The sequence below is a fragment of the Asterias rubens genome, chromosome 4 (assembly GCF_902459465.1).
Source record: "Asterias rubens chromosome 4, eAstRub1.3, whole genome shotgun sequence".
NCBI classification, from domain to species: domain Eukaryota; kingdom Metazoa; phylum Echinodermata; class Asteroidea; order Forcipulatida; family Asteriidae; genus Asterias; species Asterias rubens.
In genome coordinates this window covers 15,475,877-15,496,142 of record NC_047065.1, presented here as the reverse complement: position 1 = coordinate 15,496,142, position 20,266 = coordinate 15,475,877, and the positions used below count along the sequence as shown (strand labels likewise).

Here is a 20,266-nt window from a genome sequence, read left to right as displayed (position 1 = left end):
TATATGCTTAGGGACCTGTCACACGAGAATGGGACTTGAATCAAGTCTAGTTGGGGGGGGGGGGGGGTGGTGGGCAAGGAGGTGGGAATTATGACGCAATCATAGAGCTATACATAATAATAGCTCTATGGACGCAATACATTTCAAATTAATCTTGGTTTTTTTTATGCAGTCACCATAAACTGCATAGGGTATCGCATTTTGAGGACCAAAAGTGGACAATCCATTTCCTCAAAAATCTGGTGTGGTATTGATAGGCCTATCCATTCATAAATTCAATTTCTGCTTGCAGAAAATCCGATTTTTCATTTCCTCGTAAAATAGTCCCCACACCGGAATAAACAATTCAGACCGAACCAAAATTAATGTCTACATTACTAACAGAAAATTAATTTACACTCTGTACACCATCTTGAAGGCCTTCTTCACAAGTTCATTGTGCTTTTGTTTGTTTAGTTATTTTGTTTTGTTGTCAAGACGGTGTGTATTGTGAGTTTCACCCTACTTAAATTGTAAATTATGCCGGCTAGCCGAAACAAAGCCTAAGCTTGTTTGGCGGAGCCGGGACTTTTGGGGGATCAACCACACTGTATAATGATGATAATAATACCTTCTGGGTGCGGGCCAAAACCTCCCTTAAAGACACTGGACACTATTGGTAATTGTCAAAGACCTGCGGGAAGATTTGCATTCAAATTCGTGGTAAAATAAATTCTCTCTCGTTACACTTCAGAGGGAGCCGTTTCTCACAATATACTATCAAAAGCTCCCCGCATTACTTGTTACCAATATTAAGGGTTTATGCTAATAATTATTTTTAGTAATTACCAATAGTGTCCACTGCCTTTAAGCCTGTCAGTATTCTCAAATTTGTTCAACTTTGCACTGTTTACTTTTTAGGCTGGCTCTCTGTTCGGGTAGTTAAGAAACTCAATCACCAAGCTATGGAAAATATAAAACCAACAACATTTTCTGTACGGTTGCATACGGTAAAATAAGTGATTCAAATCCGATCCTAAATTATCGAAAAACATGAGTGGGGGAAGTTGTTTAAGGCACTGCTGCAGTCCCGGCCATCAAAGTTTACTCGGAGTAAGACAACCTTGAAACTTGTAGGGCGCCCTCTTCTGATCACGTTCTCCCTGGTACGCACGTTTTCACACGGTTTATTTTATCAACAATAAAATGGGTCACGGCCGGCAACCAGCTTAGATTAGAGTGGTCAAAAACTTCCCGCGGTACGGACGGGTCATCAGTCGTATTCCAGCCTAAAAGACGTGCTCGTCCTAAATAATATTTGAAGACAACCACGGAAATGACAGAAGTTTTTGAGGTTTGTTGTTGGTGATTTCAGTTTCAGTTGATTTTGTTTCAAAATAGAGGTACTGTTTACTGTATGTAGATCTATCATTCAATCAAGCCCCCTCTCTCTCTCTCGAGTCTCATCCCGGTTGGGACTCGGGAGTCCTAGAACTATTTCGGTTTCGTTCCACTATCGTCTCCGTTTTATACTATCAATTGCTTGTTAACAGTTTAGTTTTTATGCTAACAATTATTGTGAGTTATTACTCCCGATTTAGTGTCCACTGCCTTAAACTAGGTCTTATTAAACAGTTTGAAGATAATGTTAGTCTGCGTGCACTGATACTAATACTAGTTAGTAGAAAGCTTCCCTAAGACAAGACTAAGACTAGAGTAAGAGATGCTGGAGTTTTTGTAAAATGAGTAAAACAATGATTTTAGAAAGAAAATTAGAATTTTCTTCCTCCATTGTTTTAGCATTTCAAAACGTTTTAGGCCATGTAAAAAAAGAAAGGAGGAGGGGCTTTTTTTTTTTTTTTTTTTCAAGATTTAAAGGCAGTGGACACTGTTGGTAATTGTCAAAGACTAGCTTTCACAGTTGGTGTATAGGCCTATCAACATATACATAAAATAACAAACCTGTGAAAATTTGAGCTCAATCGGTCATCGCACTTGCGAGATAATAATGAAAGAAAAAAACCTTGTCACACAAAGTTTTGTGCACTTAGTTAGATGGTTGATTTCGAGACCTCAAGTTCTAAATCTCAGGTCTTGAAATCAAATTCGTGGAAAATTACTTCTTTCTCCAAAACTATGGCACTTCAGAGGGAGCCGTTGCTCACAATGTTTTATACCATCAACCTCTCCCCATTACTCGTCACCAAGAAAGGTTTTATGATAATAATTATTTTGAGTAATTACCAATATTGTCCACTGCCTTTAACAAAAAAGGAAGGAAGAGGACCCTTTTTTTCAATGACTGCCCGACACATTTTTAAAGTAAAGTATTTTCTTGATGAGACCGTTAAATTACATCCTTTTTTTCATAAAAAAAAACAAAAAAACAAAAAACGGAGGGGCCTCTAAAATCGGAAGCGGGCGGGGAAGCTAAACATGGTTCTTTTTTTACTTGGCCTTAACCAGTTATGGTATTTTTGACTGGTTAATTAGTACGTTTTTACATGCTAAAATACTTTTCATCTCACTGAGATTGATTGTGACTTGTTTTACTACTAATTTCTCAAAATCTACAGCACCTCAGCATGTTATAATTTAAGGGAAGCTTTCTACCATCCTTGTCTTCAAACTGTGTGAGTTAATGTAAATCTGTTGACATTTCATTATGTTTTGTGTGTTTTTTTACTTTAGGTGGAGAAAATTCTGGCTTCCAAGAAGTCTAGAGGAAAGACACTGTACAAAGTTCGATGGAAGACCTTTGGTCCGGAGGAAGACACTTGGGAGCCGGTCAAACATCTGAGAGGTTGCAAAGAGTTACTCCAAGATTTCAACGCTAAGGAGGAGCGGGCCACAAAAAACTTGTACAAAACACAGACAAAAACTGAAATAAAACATGTCTCCAACAGCGTCTCTCTCGGAAGGAGCCTAGCCACGCCCGACGTGAAGATTATCAGGAATGGGGGAGGAGACGGGGCTCTCTCCAGGAGGTCCTTGCGGGAGGGAATCAGTACGGACGTCAGGTCTGGCGTGACGACCATCGTCACACCAGGAGCAACACTCAGGGTAACTACAGGCAGGAAGTCGATGGGGACGACATCATCCAGAGTGACGGTGTCAAAGACAAATGTACGTAAAAGATCTTGGCCCAATTTCATGGCTCTGCTTAATGTATGCAAAGACAAAAATACCAAAATATATTGACAATTAGGGAGACCACCAATATAGGTTGAGATAGCTCAGTCGGTAGAGTGCCGGCTCGCTGAGCGGGAGGTCAAAGGTTCAAGTGTCACTCTAGACGGGCAATTTTTATTTGTCCAACATAATGTTTGCTTATGAAAAGAACACGTTACCTCGGATCAGTCGAGTTAGTCTATGTAAAGTGTTTGTTATGAATCATATGTGTATGGTTGGAAAGATGGTTTGAAAGTAGAATGTTTATAAAACATGGTCCACTCAAAAATGCCTCAAAATTGCACCGTTTTCTTTATACTTTGTGTCCTAACACATTTTGTGGAGTCAAGTTTTTTTCACCATGACCGTGTAAGTTCTCAAAATGGAGAACCATGATATTTCAAGACATATCATTTGTGTGATTGTTATATTCTACTTTTAAAGACAATGGACACTATTTGTATTATGGTAATTGTCATAAGCCAGTCTTCTCACCAGGTGTATCTCAACATATGCATAAAATAACAAACCTGTGAAAATTTGAGCTCAATTGGTCGGCGAAGTTGCAAGATAACAGTGGAAAAAAAAACACCCTTTCAGATGCTTGATTTCCAGACCACAAAATCAATTCTGAGATCTCAAAATCAAATTCTTGGAAAATTACTTCTTTCTCGAAAACGACGTTACCTCAGAGGGAGCCGTTTGTCACAATGCTTTATACTATCAACAGCTCTCCATTACTTGTTACCAAGTAATTTTTTGTTGCTAACAATTATTGTGAGTATCGACCAGTAGTGTCCACTGCCTTTAAAACATCTTTCTAACTATTATGCATTTCATAACAAACAGTTTCAAACCCTTGTCCTAGACCAACTGGCCCAATCAAAGGCAACATGTCCCTTTAACCCTTTCATGCAACATGTATTTGTGAGTGATATTTGATCATATTGACACCTTAATTGTTTATTTGTTTTCTTGTGTAAATGGTGACCCCCCCCCACCCCCAAGGGTCAAAGCAGCACACTCAAGCGTCTTCTTTCCCATTCTGTTCGAAGGGGTGTCTCTTGGACATCATGTTTTTAATTTGGATACCCTGTTTTCTTAGCCATTTTTTATGATAGCAGCCATTTTCTGAACATTTTGGACACCTAGTTGTCAACAAATTTGGACACCCTTATCCTAGCTAAAACATTGCTGAAAACTAGGTGGTCCTGCAATCTCTATCTTTTGTCTTACAACTGATTTGCCTGACGGGATTTAAACCAGTCGCTAATAGCCGGTCGATGATAATAATATTTAATTTGTATTGCAATTTCCATCTTTTTACAGGCTTCAGAAGTCAAAGACATTCCAAAACCCAGTGCTGATGAGGACGAGGATCGCATGTCGCCATACGTCTTCCTCCTGTTTGTTTTAATTATCCTAGCTGTCCTTTTTTATATTTATCAGCCATTGTAACTACCTCTTGGTGTCAAAGGAGGTACAACGTACATATGTCTTAACCTTTTTGGAATTCTTGACCTCGACCTAGAAAATTTGTGCCACAACTTTCAGGATTCCGCCCTGCTCAATTGAATCGTTCCCGAGCTCATAGTTTGCTGTCTGCAGGCCTGTATGCTTTGTTTTGGGAAGTGCAAGGGCACCTAGGCATTTTCTTTTTGGTAACGGACACCCTAGGAGGAAATCGTAAATTTCTACTGGAATGATTCAAGGGCACCAAGGCAATTACCAGGGCCATTCTAACCACTAAAATGCTGAATTTTTTTTACATTGAAATATTAGAATTTTCCTATATAGTGTGAATAGTTTTCAAGTCACTGTAATTTAAACTTTTCAGAAGAATGTAATATTTAGTGTGTTTTAAGAAATCAAAAAACTATAGTTTTTTTCAAATCACTGCATGAAATGAACCATTTTCACCAGATTTCATAATCATAAAACCAGCTTAATTGTTTTTTTATTGTACAAAAAATAACTGAACCTTTTTAATGTTAGGGGATTGTAATTATTAAGGAAATTTTCAAATGTAAAAAACCCTCATAACAAACATGATAAATAGTTTTAAAAAGTAATATTTTCAAGAATCTTTAGTCGCCTGCTCTGCTAAAGTTAAGAAAAAATACAGTTGAAAATTTTATGGATTTGAGACATTGCAAGCTGAGGTATAAGTATATATTTGGTTTGTGGTAACACCATGTGTGTATCTACTTTCTAGGAAGATTGTGTTCTTTTTAGAACTTGTCTTGCTTTGCATTCTACTACCGCAGAGTAGATTTTTGGAATTCAGGCAACTTTTCAGTTCTGAAAAGAAGTGTCCTGCCTGCTTATAAACTACTACCTGACAGAAGGTACAAAATGGGCCGAGACTACTACTTTTGCTTTTAGTAGATCGAGGGGACTTCTCGTAAAAATTGTTAACTGCGGCGAAGTGAGTTCTTTGAAGAACAGTTACAATTGTTAAAGAAATCTGTTGCCTTGGATCCGTCGAGTTGTTCTTTGAAAAGTGTTTGTAACCGTTTGTTATAAAATGCATGGTTAGAAAGATGTTTTTAGAGTAGAATACAATGATCCACACAAATTTGCCTCGAAATTGCGTGGTTTTTCCTTTTACTTTGTGAACTAACACGGTCGGCCATTTATGGGAGTCAAAAATTGACTCCCATAAATGGCTGGCCGTGTAAGTTGACGAGGTAAAAGGAAAACCACGCAACTTCGAGTGATACTTGTGTGGATCATTATATTCTACTTTTAAAATATCTTTCTAATCATATGCATCGTATAACAAACGGTTACAGACGCTTTTCCAAGACCCACTCGTTCGATCCAAGGCAAAGTGTTCCTATAAAGAATGTAATATGGTACAAATGGAGGTAACATCCAGAGGGGGGTATAACCCTCGTGTAGTGGAGCACCCGAACTGTGATTGGGTCATTGTTATTGTATCAGAACTATACCGATTACATGTTTACTTACTTTCATTAAAGGCAGTGGACACTATTGGTAATTAATACTCAAAATAATTATTAGCATAAAACCTTTCTTGATTACGAGTAATGAGCAGAGGTTGATAGTATAAAACATTGTGAGAAACGGCTCCTTCTGAAGTGATGTAGTTTCCGAGAAAGAAGCAATTTACCACGAATTTGATTTCGAGACCCTAGATTTAGAATTTGAGATTGAAATCAAGCATCTGAAAGCACACAACTTTGTGTGACCATGGTGCGACATGGGTGTTTTTTCTTTCAATAATATCTCGCAACTTCGATGACCGATTGAGCTCAAATTTTCACAGGTTTGTTATTTTATGCATGTGTTGAGATACACCAACTGTGAAGACTAGTCTTTGACAACTACCAATAGTGTCTAGTGTCTTTAAACTTATCAGGGTTTGGTTGATGTGGTGTCACACTGGCGTAGTGATAGGATGTACTCTTGCCATTTCATATTTTCTATGATTGTATAAACAGCATTAGAGTACTACATGCCCTGAGAAATATATCTGTCTGAAGAACTGAAAAAAATTCATCTGTCAAAATTCGAACACCCAACAAAACCATTAATCAATTGCGGCATTCATAAGTGATATTCATTGAATAATATGCAGAAAATCCCATAAAAAACATAAAGGCCCATGTCACACAAGGTAATTTACTGGCAACGTTAAAGCAGAAAGGCCATTCACATTTCAACGTTCATTTCTTGTGGATCAGAACACAATGTTTGATAAATGACTCAAAAAAAATATGACCAAAGTGATCCTGTAGCATGCACTGCAGTTGGTTGCCTCCAAGTTGCATGTAGTTGCCTCGTCTGACTAGTAGGAGTAACAAAAGAGAAAGGAACAAAGATAGTCACATTTGAGAAAGGTCTACGTATTTTGATAACGAGCTTCCGTATGAAAGCAATATTTTATTTATGATAAACTCATTTTATTGTAAAGACTTCCCTTTTTAGGTATGTTGAAACTATCTATTGTAAATTGTGTATCTGAAAGTTTATGCAGTAATAAAAACAGAAAGTTTATAGGAAAAAAAACATCAGTTTTTAATGAGACAATTTGATCATGCCTAAGTTATTGATAACGTTTTGACTATTGGGTTGGGCATGTGGGGAACAAGACATTTCCAATCAGGCATGCTACTGGTCTCTTCACTTAATTAGCTGATTTCCTCTTTTTCCTTTCGGGGCAGTAAGCAAGTTGCATGTCTGTTCATTGGGGGAAGGTGGGCAAAGAAGACATTTAGGGCGGGGCTTTCTTCTTCACAAATTCTTCTAGAAGAAAAGCAATTTCGAAGAAGTGCAAGACATGCCTACATTGATGTATGCAGTTATTAATTTACTGAACCAACTAGATACTCCTTTTTCCCAAAAATAGTTCAATATGTTTGCGCAAATAGCAGTTCGAAATGCAAAGTCCAAACATATTTGTTTGCTGGTGGTGTATTTATTTTACATCATCAGGGGAAATGGTCCTGGTTGTAAAATTCTTAAAGTTTATTATTTTTGTGATCTCATATTTCAGAGAAGGGTCTTGGTTGTGGAGGGGTGGGGTTCTTGGGCTGAAGTGGAGGGAGTAGAAACTTTACAAAAATAGAGCACCTTCTTATATTTTGACATTGTTCAATATTTTTACCCACAGAGGCTTTGAAGAGGGGAAACACCTTTGTCTATGCTTATACAGATAAGGGAGAATGTAACTTCAATTTGTTTGACCACACTCAGATGCACTATTTGAATGTGAGGAGATATAAGAGGGGCGGGGCGGCAAAAGTAAAATAAATTTACGTGCTAAGAATAGGCATGAAACAGCCGTTGAGCAAACATTTTAATAAAAATAGTCAGGTTCCGCCACGCCTGGAACATCAGTCGTTTGTTTCCGCTGTTGAAGAGGGAATTGCACCAAAAGTAGAGTTGACATTTTCGGGTCATTCATTTTCATGTCGGGGGAAAAATGTAAGATTTTGTAGTCGACTCTGCTGTTATACCCAAGATGTTTCGCTTTATTGAGTAGAAAAAGAGTCCATGTAAGTAGAATAAATGTAAATGCAGTAAGTGTGATTTGTAAATGATTTCAAGAACTATCGTTTTTATAAATAAATTTACCGAGTTGACATGTTCCAAACATCATATAGCTTTATTCCCTTTACCAGTGCAGTAACGATATTGGCCGTCAAAAGGAAATACGAGTACAACACAACAAAAAATAACATGAACAATTCAAAGAAACCTTTTAAAAATAGTTTCTCTCACCTGCTGTATGGTTCACCAAAAGAATATCCCTTTGCTTTTGGTGGTAAGAAAACATGAGTTCTTTTTTTGCAAAATTTAGGATCAAATTCAAATTCAAAATCAAATTGAATGAAAATAAATCAATTCAATTTCAAAACTCAAAGACTTAATTAATGTCTTAACTTTTTTTGCTGAGGCCTTGCATTTGCAAGTTGCATTCGACAATTTTTTATTATGTAATGATCCTGCCACCACTTTTTCATTAGTTATGGAATAATAACTTAATTAAATGAGATTTTCCTTTTTCTTTTGTAAAAAATAGTGAAAAAGTGGTGGCAGGATACAGACAGTTTTCTGTCATTTTTGCACACGTCGTAAATGGTAGAAATGTTGCTAGGTTAGTAGGATTTAAAACTTTGCATGGTGGAAATACGATATGGAAAGGTTTGCGGTAACACCATGTAATGACTATCTCTAGTGAGTTGGGGTGGTTCTGAAAAGAACCGTTGGTTTCAACTCAACGTTTCGATCACTCTGAGTCTGATCGTCTTCTGGAGAAAGCTTTCTCCAGAAGACGATCAGATCATGTCAAAAAAGAACATACTGATCGAAACGTCGAGTTGAAACCAACGGTTCTTTTCAGAATCACCCCAACTCACTAGAGATAGTCATTACTAGTGTTTCCGCAAACCTTTCCAAACCCTCACTCCTTCTGAATCCTTTAATTTGGCAAAGAGATAAGGATTAGGGAGGGTTAGGCCTAAGATTAAAGTAGTTCTCATTCACTTCTATTATAGCCGTTTGTGAAACCTGGACAGCTATCCGTAACTAGTCCTAGTGATACACACACCTGGTGGAGATGAATCAGAAGAAGAGCAGAGAACCCCCAAAGGTGACTGGATTGTCCCCCAAAGAGGGTCATCCAGGTACGAAGGTCACAATCAGAGGAGAAAACCTGGGTATAAATGCTAAGGATCTACATGGTGAGTAAGCCTGGGTGACTAGCTAGACTTTGTCGTAGTCACGACTATTGACTGCTAAGTCAAGTCACAACACCCATTTTTTAACTACTTGGTTGATCAGGGGTCGATTTCACAAAGAGTTAGGACTGGTCCTAACTTAGGACTAGTCTTAGGAGATATGAAAAACGTAAGGCTAGTCCTAAGTAGGACAAGTAACTCATCCTAACTCGAGATAAGACTAGTCTTAACTATTTGTGAAATCCACCCCTGGAAATTGAGCATGACTAGACTTGAAGATGATTCTTTGATAAATGGGGAGTCAGTGAAGTTATTTCAGAATGGAGGTTGGAGAACAGGATTTTTGAGACAGTGTCATGATGTAGGCTGTGTTAAATTTTTGGGAGGTATATTCTGATGAACAAAATTGAAAAAATCTCCAAGATTGTGGAAATAATTTCCCTGTTTAATGTTGAATGAAAAGATCTCTGTGATTGTTGTACAAAATCTTCGTTGATCAGTGATTGCAAGATGCATATATTGGCAGCTCTGCTCTGCCCTAAACAATGTTTTCAGATTGTATGCCAGCCATTATATTATTACGATTATTATACCTTCCCTTTAAAGGTCTGACCATCTGTGGAGTGAACTGTGTGCTACTTGCCGAGAGTGGATCTCCCCTTGTAAGATTGTATGTCGGCCACTATTATTATTATTATTATTATTATTATACCTTCCCTTTAAAGGTCTGACCATCTGCAGAGTGAACTGTGTGCTGCTTGCCGAGAGTGGATCTCCCCTTGTAAGATTGTATGTCGGCCACTATTATTATTATTATTATTATTATTATTATTATACCTTCCCTTTAAAGGTCTGACCATCTGCGGAGTGAACTGTGTGCTGCTTGCCGAGAGTGGATCTCCCCTTTTAAGTTGTATGTCGGCCACTATTATTATTATTATGATTATTATTATACCTTCCCTTTAAAGGTCTGACCATCTGCGGAGTGAACTGTGTGCTGCTTGCCGAGAGTGGATCTCCCCTTGTAAGATTGTATGTCGGCCACTATTATTATTATTATTATTATTATTATTATTATACCTTCCCTTTAAAGGTCTGACCATCTGCAGAGTGAACTGTGTGCTGCTTGCCGAGAGTGGATCTCCCCTTGTAAGATTGTATGTCGGCCACTATTATTATTATTATTATTATTATTATTATTATACCTTCCCTTTAAAGGTCTGACCATCTGCAGAGTGAACTGTGTGCTGCTTGCCGAGAGTGGATCTCCCCTTTTAAGTTGTATGTCGGCCACTATTATTATTATTATTATTATTATTATACCTTCCCTTTAAAGGTTTGACCATCTGTGGAGTGAACTGTGTGCTGCTGGCGGAGTGGATCTCCCCTAGTAAGATTGTATGTCGGCCACTATTATTATTATTATTATTATTATACCTTCCCTTTAAAGGTTTGACCATCTGTGGAGTGAACTGTGTGCTGCTGGCGGAGTGGATCTCCCCTAGTAAGATTGTATGTCGACCACTATTATTACTGTTATACCTTCCCTTTAAAGGTTTGACCATCTGTGGAGTGAACTGTGTGCTGCTGGCGGAGTGGATCTCCCCTAGTAAGATTGTATGTCGACCACTATTATTACTGTTATACCTTCCCTTTAAAGGTTTGACCATCTGTGGAGTGAACTGTGTGCTGCTGGCGGAGTGGATCTCCCCTAGTAAGATTGTATGTCGACCACTATTATTACTGTTATACCTTCCCTTTAAAGGTCTGACCATCTGTGGAGTGAACTGTGTGCTGCTGGCGGAGTGGATCTCCCCTAGTAAGATTGTATGTCGACCACTATTATGACTGTTATACCTTCCCTTTAAAGGTCTGACCATCTGTGGAGTGAACTGTGTGCTGCTGGCGGAGTGGATCTCCCCTAGTAAGATTGTATGTCGACCACTATTATTACTGTTATACCTTCCCTTTAAAGGTTTGACCATCTGTGGAGTGAACTGTGTGCTGCTGGCGGAGTGGATCTCCCCTAGTAAGATTGTATGTCGACCACTATTATTACTGTTATACCTTCCCTTTAAAGGTTTGACCATCTGTGGAGTGAACTGTGTGCTGCTGGCGGAGTGGATCTCCCCTAGTAAGATTGTATGTCGACCACTATTATTACTGTTATACCTTCCCTTTAAAGGTCTGACCATCTGTGGAGTGAACTGTGTGCTGCTGGCGGAGTGGATCTCCCCTAGTAAGATTGTATGTCGACCACTATTATTACTGTTATACCTTCCCTTTAAAGGTTTGACCATCTGTGGAGTGAACTGTGTGCTGCTGGCGGAGTGGATCTCCCCTAGTAAGATTGTATGTCGACCACTATTATTACTGTTATACCTTCCCTTTAAAGGTCTGACCATCTGTGGAGTGAACTGTGTGCTGCTGGCGGAGTGGATCTCCCCTAGTAAGATTGTATGTCGAACGACAAACTGCAGAGGAACTGGTGATGTCATCGTCTCCACCAAATCAGCCGGGGAAGGGACATGCACCGTTAAATTCAGAAGTGTTCAGTTCCTACCAAGTAAGTACCTGGATCTTATGGTTTTCCAAGTTTTTCAAACGTTCATGTTTGGCGACATGCATTTATGAATGAATTGTTGTTGGTATCGTGAAATTATCTCACATCCATTAGCCATGTACAAACAATTTTGCAAGTTATTGTGTGCATTTTTTTCTGATCAATTGTGCATGGCATAAAAATGCAGAGGTTTGTGTATGCTATTACCATTTGTCAAGACTCGTTAAGAGAGAAAAAAATGGTCTATGCAACCTTACACCCCTTACCAATAGTGTCCAGTGTCTATAAAATTGTGAAATTAATTTGTCCTATTTCAGATCCTTTACAAGAGTGTCCAATTTGGGTTGATGAGTCTGCTTTCTTTGACCGTCACCTGACCACTATCCATAGACCCTCATCTCCCCTTCAAGGTGGCCCGGATGACCCACTGGGATTGTCCGTCGAAAGTGCTTCGTAAGACAAAGTTTTCCTAAATCTTTCAGTGTTTTTAATTGTCTGACAATGTTTTGTCACAATTTTGCTGCAAAGCTTTATCCTTTAAACTTTTAATGTACAATTTAATTGTGGACATCCCAAAATGGTTGTGTTTTTAAGATCTGGAAGTATTTAGAAAAGACAGAGGCTGTTTGTTTCGATTCTGCAATAGGATTTATAGGGTTTCATGGCCGAGCGGTTTAGAGCCATCGAATTTAAGTTCTGGTGGTTTAGTCGTCGAGATGTGGGTTTGAATCTGTGTTATAACACTTGTGTCCTTGAGCAAGATGCTTTACTATAAATGCTTCTCTTCACCCAGGTTACCTGCTATTGTAGAGGTTGCTATCGGAGCGCCACTGCAGCCTGGGGCTGAAAACTCTCCAGGGCATTAATGTTAATCCCATTAATTAAGAACTAGTTGTTAACTAAGAACTAGTTGTTATTATTGTTATTAATAAATACATTAATAAATACATTGTTATTTTCGATGGCGAGCCATTAATAATCTTTGCTCTTTTGTTTTTAAACAGTGTGTTATCCGATGAAGAACTGACATCAATGTTTCCGATGGGTAAATATATGTGTTTATGAGCTAAATTTACTAATCACTATAATTATGAAACAATAAACTACAGTAAAATCTGACTGGGTAAATTGACGAGAACTGAAGTTGAACCTGTGACCTCATATGCTCTGATGGCAACGTATAGGGCTTGAATGATCTGCAGCACGTCAGTCCGGCGGTTGCAGGTACAAATCCTGTTCTAGTCAATTGTTCTTTGTCAACATCCTTGTTCCTTCTGTCAGGGTGTTTGAGCGTGAGACCAGGCTTTCTGCTTGTTCTCATCCTTTGACTGTGGCTGTGCCGAGATGTAGAACAAAGAGCTACTCCAGTAGCTTTTTCCCTCGTACTGCATCTCTTTGGAACTCCTTGCCTGGTGCATGTTTACTGTCATCCTATGATCGTCCATCTTTTAAGAGGAATGTCAATTCCTACCTTCAGCTCCACTGAGTTTCTGCATGTCTATGTTTTCTTCCTTTAGCCCTTAACCTAGAGTGGCTTTTTGGGCGACTTGCATAAAAATATATAATAAAAAATAAAAAAACATCCAAAATAATGTACGTCTTTATCAGCATAGCATGGTGATTAAACCAGCATTACACGCAGACATGGAATGTCATTGTAGATTGAGCAGAAATATTTTGGTCATGGTACAAGTAGGATGGTTTCTTGCTCAAACCTCCTGATTGGAGGAACCAGGTCAGACACACAGTGGGAAATGTCTGTAGAAAAGATAGAGGCCGGCTACAGACAGACGGTCGGGGTTGTGGTGTTTCAAGGAGGTGTTAGGTACACAAGGATCAATCCTGAGTTTGAGCTTTTTCAAATGTAGTTACCCTTATATTTAAAGGCATTGGACACTATTGGTAACTACTCAAAATAATTAGTAGCACAAAACCTTCCTTGGTGACGAGTAATGGAGAGCTGTTGATAGTATAAAACATTGTGAGAAACAGCTCCCTCTAAAGTAAAATAGTTTTTGAGAAAGAAGTAATTTTCCACAAATTTGATACAAGACCTCAGATTTAGAATTTGAGGTCTCGAAACCAAGCATCTGAAAGCACACATATCGTGTGACAAGGGTGTTTTTTCTTTCATAATTATCTCGTAACTTCGACGACCAAATGAGCTCAAATTTTTACAGGTTTGTTATTTTATGCATACGTGGAGATACACTAAGTGAGAAGACTGGTCTTTGACAATTACCTACATGTGTAGTGTCCAGTGTCTTTAATTGTTGCTTTTCTCTTACAGGTAGCGGTAACCTAGCTCATAAGAACTTTGAGCCAGTGTGGTATCTCATTGAAAACCATGGCTCCACAAGGTAAGCACTGTTGGATACATTCAAACTTTGAATTCATAAGAAAATATAAGAAAGTCCATCTATAAGAGTTTCCATCTATTAAATCGTTGGAGTTCCCGCTGCTAAACTATAGGAATCGAACCGGGTGGATACGTGCGTATTACAAGGATATTATTATTATTAACTGCCTCTAGCTACCGGGCAATGGTGTAGTTAATAAGACACTGCTCTAGAATTGCAAAGGTCTTGGGTTCGAATCCCAACCTGAGTAATATGCCTGTGATTTATAGAGCTCAGGAAAGAACCGAGTGCATACATACAGTGCTTACACACATGGGTGTAAATGGGTAAAACCAAAATTGATAAAATTACTAGAATTTAAAGATAAGTTGGTTTTAGAAGAACAGTCCCATTGTATTGAGGTTTGTGGTAGCACCATGTTTAAATCTCTTTTGAGTAGTGTTGGTTCTGACAGTTCAAAGTTTCGATCAGTTTGCTGTGATCGTCTTCAGGAGAATGCATGACTCTGTTACTGGGTGGTAGTTGAGCCTTGGAAGGCAAGCCCAACTTCCAGTCAGTCTCAAAAGACAGTACATAAGAAGCATCTAGCTACAGAGTTCAGCATTCTCTAAAAGACGATCAGAACATACTGATCGAAACGTTGAGTTGTCAGCCACCGGACCTACACAACTCCAAAGAGATTTACACATTGTGCTAGCGCACACTTAAACCTGATTATACTCCAACCATGCAAAGTTTCAAATCATTCATGTTATCTATGCATTTGATGAAAGTGGAAGTGTCGTGACCGAACGGTTAAGAGCACCAAATTCAAACTCTGGTGTTTCTGATCAGCAGGGTGTTGGTTTTAGTCAAAGTACCATTGGCTCATCCTTCAGATGGGACGTAAAGCCAGTGGTCCTGTGTGTTGTGTAACGCACATAAAATAACCCAGTACACTTATCAAAAAAAGTGTTCCTAGTTTGATTGGCAGCATATTGCACCACAGCAACTTCAGTAGGTCTCATATTTCAAACGTAGTCCCACATGCCTGGCAGGAAAATACTGAGTGAAGCTAAGAAGCCGCTATTAATAGTATTATAATTTTTTATGTACATTGTTCCGTTTAAGCTTTGACGACCTAAAGAAAGGGCTTGCCCACATCCAGAAACAATCCTCCAGTCTCAAGACGGAAGGTCCTCAGACATTCATCAAATCCAATCTAGGAACGTTCATGAACTGCCAGGACATACTAGCAGGTAATGCCTTCTTAAGTTGCCCCCTTAACCAACCACTGACCCCTAACACCTAACCCTTACAGGCACTGGACACTATTGGTACATGTTATTACTCAAAATAATAGTTAGCATAAAAAACTTACTTGGAACAACAATGAAGAGCTGTTGATACAAGTAGTATACAAAATTGTGAGAAACGGCTCCCCCTGAAGTACATGTGTGTAGTTCTGAGAAAGGGATTTCTCACTAAAATAATAAAAGACTTGAGCAGAAGCGTTTTGTTATGCATCTGAAAGCACACAAAGTAATACAACAAGTGTGTTTTTTCCTTCATTATTCTCTTGCAAATTGAATGACCAATTGAGGCCAAATTTGCACAGGTTTGTTATTTTATGCATATGTTTGGATACACCAAGTGAGAACACTGGTCTTTGACAATTACCAGACTTGTCCAGTGCCTTTAACCCCTGATCCGTAACCTATAACCTCTAACCCTTAAGCTGTTGCTTTGATTTGAACACTGTTATTCATATATCGGTTGTGTTTACACGTATGCTCCTAGCTTTAGTTTAATCCAAACTTCACATTGTAGCTATATTACCAGTCGTCGACTCAGTGCTGTAAGGTCATTCATTACAATTTCATATTCGTCGCGATCAAAATGTCATTAAATGAAAAATGCAACAACAGAACAAGGAAATGATTTACTTAGAAAATGAATTTTTCGTTTTGGAAAACAAATATTATTGAAGACCACTCTGATTAACAAACCCTATTTACTTACCAGGAGTTCCAAAATATGCAAAAGAACGTTTATCAAACCCATAGGCCTACCACTTATACTAATGACCTTACAGATCTGAGCAGACCCATTGATGTTTACAGATCGTATCATTTTGTAGTTCTGTGTGGAACCTAGGAATAGTCATTATAGAGCTTTGTATACAAACATTGTCCACCAATTAATGTGTATCACAACTGGGTTAGCACAAATTACTTTTACTCATAGTTGGGGCATTGCAAAAGACTAAAAGGTCTAAACTGATGTTGCAGCCATTGTTTGTTTTCCTGTTTAGCAATAACAGCCACAGCACTGAATGTTTCAGTAAGAGAGTGCCAGTCTGTGGGATGAACAAAGCAATGATTGAGACAGTAGCGGGTCCAAAGGGTTGATTTCTAAAGGGGGGGCTTAGAATCATTTGCCATTATAAGCAAACATACATGTAAGTCGCAAATATGACATGGTAGTTTGGCTGGTAACTTTAATCTAGTAAGCATAGTTTTTGTTGTGCTTAGCTACTTTGTGTGCAGCTCTATGAAATTGCGCCCTGGGGAGCCAGTTTGTAAAAGCAGGCCTTGGAGTACTTTGTCAATGGGTGTTCAGGTGTCCCCCACACCCTTCGGATCCGCCACTGTGACAAGTTAATGGCTGCATGAAGCCTGCTGGTTGAATTTTGACGTCACAGGACTGTTTTCGTAGTGAATGTTTCGTAGAAGTCAAATTATTTGTTGCAAATTTGTGCCGTCAAACTTGATATGGCTTTTGCATTCGCAGGAAGTATGAACTGGGCTTTACTCTGTTTGTAATAAGTAGTTTGTTTGTACCACTAACACACGACCACCTTGTTAACTACAGCCTTTGCTAGCCACCTACCCTCACAACGTCAGAAACGCTTCAAGGCGAGGTCCAATACAGAAGTGTGGATTAATAACCTACAGACCCCTACTAATGAGTCTACTGGTAGGACAAAAAACTCATCCCGAGTCACAGCACAAACTCATGACTCATGACTTCATAATCAGATTCACTCTCGTTTAAGTTTGACCTTGGTCATATATAACAAGAACTGTGTTACCTGAGTCAAGTGACCTAGGAGTCGTATAACCGGAGTTTATGTGACTTAAGTCATTCGACCTGACTCATGTGACCTGAATTATGTTACAGATTCATGTGACTGGAGTCGTGCCACCCGAGCAGGGCTTAAATTTTTGGTTAAAAACCACAAGACTGCAGGGCTCTTGTAATTTATTTTACAATAGCAGAATCAAAGTGAGTGTTAATTAACAAGGACTAAAAATTACACTCATTTGTCTTTGTGGAAAGTGTAATTGATACTCAAGAGAATTCTAACTTTTTTTCAGTTGAAAAACACAAGACCATCACGCTTGTACGGTCTTGAGTTAAAATGGCCCGATGCTAAAATCACTAGCCTCGGGCCTGCAGACCAGTGTTAATCCGGAGCGAATATGTCCATGAAGAAAAAATAATCCCTAATAAGAAAACACAATCTGAGAAGCGTTACGATCTCAGATTCAAATTTTGGGGCATAAAAAACTTATTTCTTTTTCCATAACCGCATTATCTCAATTGAAATGTTTCTCAAAATGCTTTAAATACCATGAAAGCTTCTGAAGGTTTCTAACCAAAAGTTTTATTGCCATTAATTTCAAGAGGGGATTACCAAACATATACTTTCCATTTAAACACCACACTTGCCATTTAACATGCTGATCCTATTTCAAACATTTTCATGAGCAAACTGTCATCTCTGCACACCAAAAAAAACATTTGTCACAATATTGATCATTATTAATATTCAAATAAAAGATTTTGGGTGAGGCAACTAACCAAGTTATTAGTCTTCATGATCAGTAATGTGTGATGACATAATTCCCTAATGGGCATTCTTTGGCGACACATTCCTGATCATGCATTTAATGCAATTTGACAGATTCCCAACCGGGCATTCTAGGGCCACTTGACATCCTCCCAATTAGGCATTCTACAACATTTTGAAACATTCCCAATTAGGCATTCTACAACATTTTGAAACATTCCCAATTAGGCATTCTAGGACAATTTGACACATTCCCAATCAGACATTCTAAGGTAATTCGACTCATTCCCAATCAGTCATTTGACGGTAGTTTGACACATTCACAATCGGGCATTCTACCGCAATTTTATAAAATTGGTTCTTACATATAGCGTACACATATCCTACATTATTGTTTATATCAGGCTTCCAGAGGCAAAAAAATATCAGCGTATTGAACGCTGTGTCAGTAAAATTCTCGGATGGAGCAATATTGCTTCAATATTGCTCCATCCAGGCATTTAAACACTTGCATTTAAATCACTGGCATCACACGCAGCGACTGATGCAACGCTCACCATGTTGGGTAAGTTAGATTTACGTGTATTAACGCCGCGTCGCCTAAAACGCGCACTTTCACTGCATAACGCACAGCATAGAGTTATATATTAAACGCCCAGTGAAATTGCCCACAGTATGGTGCATTCAAGATTTTCAATAACATTGAAATAGAAACACAAAACATAATAAAATTGAATTGAAAATCTGGAATCAGGTGAGCTAAAAATAGTGTTGCTTTGATCAAGTACTCAGCCTGATATAAATAATAATAATATTGGATTGCTTTTTTTCAGACTCGTGCAATATTGTCATAGCTCGTGCAATATATTCTTGTATCCCCCTCAAAGTCATCCAATATTATATAAATATACATGTAGTATAGTAGTTAGATCAAGGTGCTTTTACATCAGTAATTATCCCTGTTCATCATACATGTACTTTTATACAATTCCTCTAACTTTCTCAACTCCCTAAAAAACTTGTTGACCCTTTCATGCAACATTTTATTGATGAATTTATCATATGGACACATTGATTGTATATTAATTTGCAATTGGCAACCTCCCCCCCCACCCCCCCCCCCCGCCAAAAAAAAAAAATAATAAAAAAAATAAAACGGTCACAATAGCACCCTAAACAGTCCTCTTTCCAATTCTGAATTTTGTGTGGCCGTGTGATCTTTATTTTTTTGTTTTCAAACTATTTCTTGAAGAGATTTAAACCGGTCACCCGCGACTGTTCAGCACATGAAAGAGTTAAAAAAGTGTTTTAATTGCTGTTTACATGTATTTATTTCAGTCCTTGTATTAGGTCTCATAATGGACCGTTCCGGCTTTCCACTAAGCTCCGCCCACTGCGCACGTGAGCAAGACACATGTACGAGCACTCCCAATGACATTCTGCACGATTCTGACGCGCGTGCCAAATATACGCACACACATGACCGAATTTGTCCGACCACATTGCTGTGATTGGTCAAATGGGTGAACGCGCACAGTTTGATTGACAGGCCGGATCGGTCCATTCAAGCATAGTCCCACATTGCAGGAAGATACTGTATGTTAATTAAAGTGGCTTGAGCGCCACTGAGTGACTGATAAGCGCCCTACATAAGAAGCCACTATTACTATGTTTGCAGAACTTATTTTTGCGAAATCTTTGCAGCAATCCATGGCAGCCTCGTGACCCATGAACCTCTTGGTGTACCTCTTTCTGAGGTCGGCGAGGATCAGGAGGAAGGGGAAGAGGTGACGCCCCGGGGGTACACGCTGGAGATACTCGAGGAATCACTCATACGTAAGTCTCAAAGACAATACAGGGTTTGCCCTTAAGTTTTTCTAGTGACTGGTTAGCAGGACCGGCAACATGTAGATCTCCCTTTCATTGGTCACTAAGCTTTTCTAGTGACTGGTTAGCAGGACCGGCAACATGTAGATCTCCCTTTCATTGGTCACTAAGCTTTTCTAGTGACTGGTTAGCAGGACCGGCCACATGTAGATCTCCATTTCCTTGGCCACTAAAAGGCCCTGTTACTGTAAAATAATTTTTTTTTTAAGAATAGACCATTTCAAGATAAATGGGTTGTATGTTTTGATGTACTGCCCCCTTG

The 20,266-nt window shown here is 38.7% G+C and overlaps 2 protein-coding genes across 2 annotated transcripts in view; both read left to right on the top strand.

Annotated features, from left to right (window-relative positions):
- The first annotated feature begins 1,232 nt into the window (after positions 1–1,232).
- LOC117289504 (chromo domain-containing protein cec-3-like) lies at positions 1,233–5,359 on the top strand. Its single transcript, XM_033770651.1, has 3 exons — positions 1,233–1,333; positions 2,671–3,105; positions 4,480–5,359. The coding sequence occupies exons 1-3, from the start codon at positions 1,316–1,318 to the stop codon at positions 4,606–4,608; spliced, it is 582 nt and encodes a 193-aa protein (XP_033626542.1). The 5' UTR covers positions 1,233–1,315; the 3' UTR covers positions 4,609–5,359.
- Positions 5,360–8,061: 2,702 nt separating this feature from the next.
- Positions 8,062–20,266, top strand: part of LOC117289485 (exocyst complex component 2-like) — a 34,173-nt gene continuing 21,968 nt past the window's right edge. Inside the window, exons 1-8 of the mRNA XM_033770623.1 lie at positions 8,062–8,174; positions 9,177–9,362; positions 11,755–11,925; positions 12,240–12,375; positions 12,927–12,967; positions 14,213–14,282; positions 15,393–15,520; positions 19,822–19,953. Coding sequence (XP_033626514.1) covers positions 9,239–9,362; positions 11,755–11,925; positions 12,240–12,375; positions 12,927–12,967; positions 14,213–14,282; positions 15,393–15,520; positions 19,822–19,953 — 802 coding nt within the window. The 5' untranslated portion in view covers positions 8,062–8,174; positions 9,177–9,238. The remainder of the gene's footprint in view (positions 8,175–9,176; positions 9,363–11,754; positions 11,926–12,239; positions 12,376–12,926; positions 12,968–14,212; positions 14,283–15,392; positions 15,521–19,821; positions 19,954–20,266) is intronic.